A 3,488-nucleotide genomic window follows, 5' to 3' on the forward strand; every position below is an offset into this window, starting at 1 on the left:
ATATATATGTTTATTCACTAAAAAGCCTTTATAAAGGAGAAAATGGAATTATAAACTATTTTTTATTTATTTGTTTTTATAACCATAAGACAGAAGTGATGATGGATGAACAGTTGATTGATGGATTTAGCTGCTCATCATTAATTTTGTTAGTTTTACACTTCAGCCTTAAATGAAAGAACTCAAGAACAGGTAACTGGAGAGATGTTATTTTACAAATTATCATTCTGGTAATGGATAATCTGGCAATCTGCATCTTTTTCTTTTAGAGTAGCACCATAATCTGGACACTTTTTAATCATCTGAGGCAAACAGTACAGGAAATTACAGCAGATATTTTTCTTAACAAATRAACATGTTGTAAATGTTGTGGTTCTACTTTTTCTCTGGGTCAATTTACTGACAATCACATTTCTGTAGTTACACCTGCAATGTTCTCAACTACACTAAAGCTTTGAACATATCAGTGTTCAACCACTAACATCGTCTCTGACGACTAAAAACTGGTYGATTTTTTGTTTACTTTTATGTTAGTCAAAAGAAAATGATARTTCAGCCTCTTCGACACTAAATAACCATCTGAACAGCACACAAAGAGAACAAAAATGATCTTTTACACAAAACAGAAATGAGGTTCCCCCTCCTGTTTCTCTGTTCAACAAAAACTTCACCTTTAACCTTTCCGTGGAGCATGTGAAGCCAACATGGGGGCTGTTTTACCATCTAGCAGCACAGACACACACCTGACACACCTGACAGAGAGGACTTAGCCAGGGCACCGATCCCATAGGTGTTGGCGGACTTCCTCTTGAGACGAGGCAGAATGGACGTAGTGTCCTCCATGGACAGCTGAAGACAGAGGGGAGGGGGAGGCAGAGCGTGGTGAGCAGGTGAGCAGGAGGAGGGCAAACAGAAGGGTGGGCGTTTAAAAGATGCAGAGCAGATGAAAACACAGAAAATGACAACAGAAGAACAGAAAAGAAAGAGATCATTAAAAGAAATGGAGGCGAAAAGATCAGTTGATAAAACAATTTCAGAGTAAGATGGAGGTGATGAGAGAAGAGGAAGGTTATGATAAAAGAAACAAAGAAAGGAGGGTTAATTATTTGAGCCCTTTCAAAAWGGCTTACATGATTCATTTCTTTAAAAACAGGAGAGTCAAAGAGCCAAAGGGAAAAATGTAGTGATTCAAAAGCAATTAAAAATATGAATCTGGAGAGCAGAAGCCTGGATTTGACACAAAATGACTCAGATAGAAGGTGAAAGMGTTACTGATGGATGTAGCATTACTGCTGGTGTACACATTACACATTACAACCTTTAATAAATGAATGAATCACAGTTAGTCAGGATGATAATGAGTTTGTCTGGTTTTATTCTTTTGACCTGAAACAAAAAACACTTTAAATATGTGTTTGCTGAAATTAAAAAGTATGGAATATCTGTTGAATTAAGCACCTTCTGATGATGTTTATTCCCTCACGAAGCAACATCTGCTCAATATGAGTGAAATTATAAAACGGTGGATAATAACAGCCAAGGAGACTAATTAAACGTGCTGTATTTCCCACGTTTTGCTTCAATTAATGGATTTAAAAGGTCGTTAAAAAGAAAATCAAACACTCCTGTTTGTGGCTTCAGCAAACTTCTRTGATTCTGTCTGAAAACGAATGAGCAAAGAGACAAGTTCTCCCAGAAGCTAATTACATTTAAGCATATTTACCTTTACCTTTAGTCAGAAAAAAAACACCAGATTCTAATTGGAGGGTTTTGAACTGAAGTGTAAAGAAAAACCAGAACCATGTTGTCTCCTTGTGTTGCGTTCTCTGAACACAACAGTTATTGTTTGGTCCGGTGCAGCCAGTGAGTCACGTAACTTCCAAAGCAATATTCCTCTTTGAATCTAATATCTACAAGACATGCAATAAAGCAGAAGTGCACAGGTCCCCCGTAAGCAAAATCATTTGTTACTAATTCTGTTTTTTGTGGTAACCAAGTTCAGAACAAACCTAATCATTTATCACAGCAGGTCAGAATAAATCTGAGCAGCTGAATATGAGCTTCAGCAGCTGCTGCTCATTCAGCCTGCAGAAAAATGCTTTTCTGTTGGGATAAACGGGTGAAAATGAAGTTCTGTCTGTCATTTTTAATTGTATTAAAAATACATTGAATCAGACAGCTACAGTTAAATGAATATATCGTTTTAACTCATTTATCACATCTAAACATAAATCCATCCTCAGATGAAAACAAAGAGTAACTCAAAAATTAACTTAGATGTTGACTTAATTTACTTTCTTAAATGTATCAGCGATGACATCAGAGAAGTAATTATTACTGTTAATCAATATGGGAAAGAAAATTTAATCATTTTCAAACAACTAATATTTCATTTAAAGTTAAAAAAAGACTTCTTAGTGGCAAGTTCACCCCAAGTTCAGACCATGCAATGTTTATAGAAATGAGCAAAAATGAGCTGCAGTCTTGACTCTACAGCCCGAGTTAACAGATTAAAGATTAAAATTCACAGCTGGACAAAAAAATAAAATAAAACATCTGGAAGTCCAGATTTTTTTACCCATAATTCACAGCAGCATGTTTAGACAAATACAGCTTCAGCACAAACACCTCAGAGAAACTGAGGTGAAACTCGGACTAAATGACACAACAGCTAATTTATAACAGAACGGTTGCTGTTGTTTTATGTTAGTTCCTTTTAAATCCTGATCAGGATCAGTTTAATTCAGAGGATGTCACTTACAGGCCTCCAGGTTTCCAGCTGTTATCTTTAGCTAATCTTTGCTGAACTGATAAAGCTTCTCTCTTAATCAACAAACATCAGACAGTTTAACCGAACAACTGGAGGAACTGAGTACAAATCAGTCTGCAGTCAAATACCAACCGGGCAAAAATAAGTACCTCAACAATTTATATTCTAAATATCACTTTTACTTCAAGTCCTCTCTAAACTTCTCCTGTCTGCAGCCACTAGAAGGGAATACATTTAAAAAGAAACAATCGTTTCACACCAGAGGTTTCAAACATTCGGCAAAGTGTGCAAAAAAAATAAAAAAACTAATCTCCTTACACCACTCTAAATCTGCCGAGTGAAGCACTCGTTGCATAATCCAGCTCCACCTTTAATTTGGATTTAGTTGTTGCTAATTGCTCATCATGAAGCYTTTGCTGTTTGGTTAAATGTGTCTGCAGCTGGTCCTCTGCTGGATTTCCCACACCAGACATTTTTATCACCCGCCGCCTTGTCTGTGTGTGTGTTTGTCTGTGCTGTTGGCAAAATATCTWATGAATCACACAAAAAATTAATAGATTTTCATGAATTATTGCGTTAACGTCTGCAGCTGATTAAGTTTTGGAGTCAAGATGCCATCACAGCAAAGCAAACTTAAAGACAAAAAAGTGAATTTTACACCAACTGAGCTGATGTTTCAAGTATGGGGTGCCGTTTGTAAAGTTACACAGTCAAAAAT

At 36.3% G+C, this 3,488-nt stretch overlaps 1 protein-coding gene across 5 annotated transcripts in view; it reads right to left on the minus strand.

The window, feature by feature from the left end:
- The window catches only part of fam131ba (family with sequence similarity 131 member Ba), a 43,390-nt gene that overhangs the window by 12,057 nt on the left and 27,845 nt on the right, over positions 1-3,488 (minus strand). For 4 of the 5 annotated variants that reach the window (XM_014011349.1, XM_014011345.1, XM_014011344.1 and 1 more), the window contains one exon: positions 744-849. In XM_014011349.1, coding sequence (XP_013866803.1) covers positions 744-849 — 106 coding nt within the window. The remainder of the gene's footprint in view (positions 1-743; positions 850-3,488) is intronic. The other variant, XM_014011346.1, reaches the window with a different exon arrangement.

Source organism: Austrofundulus limnaeus, unplaced genomic scaffold (genome assembly GCF_001266775.1).
Source record: "Austrofundulus limnaeus strain Quisiro unplaced genomic scaffold, Austrofundulus_limnaeus-1.0 Scaffold79, whole genome shotgun sequence".
Classification (NCBI taxonomy): domain Eukaryota; kingdom Metazoa; phylum Chordata; class Actinopteri; order Cyprinodontiformes; family Rivulidae; genus Austrofundulus; species Austrofundulus limnaeus.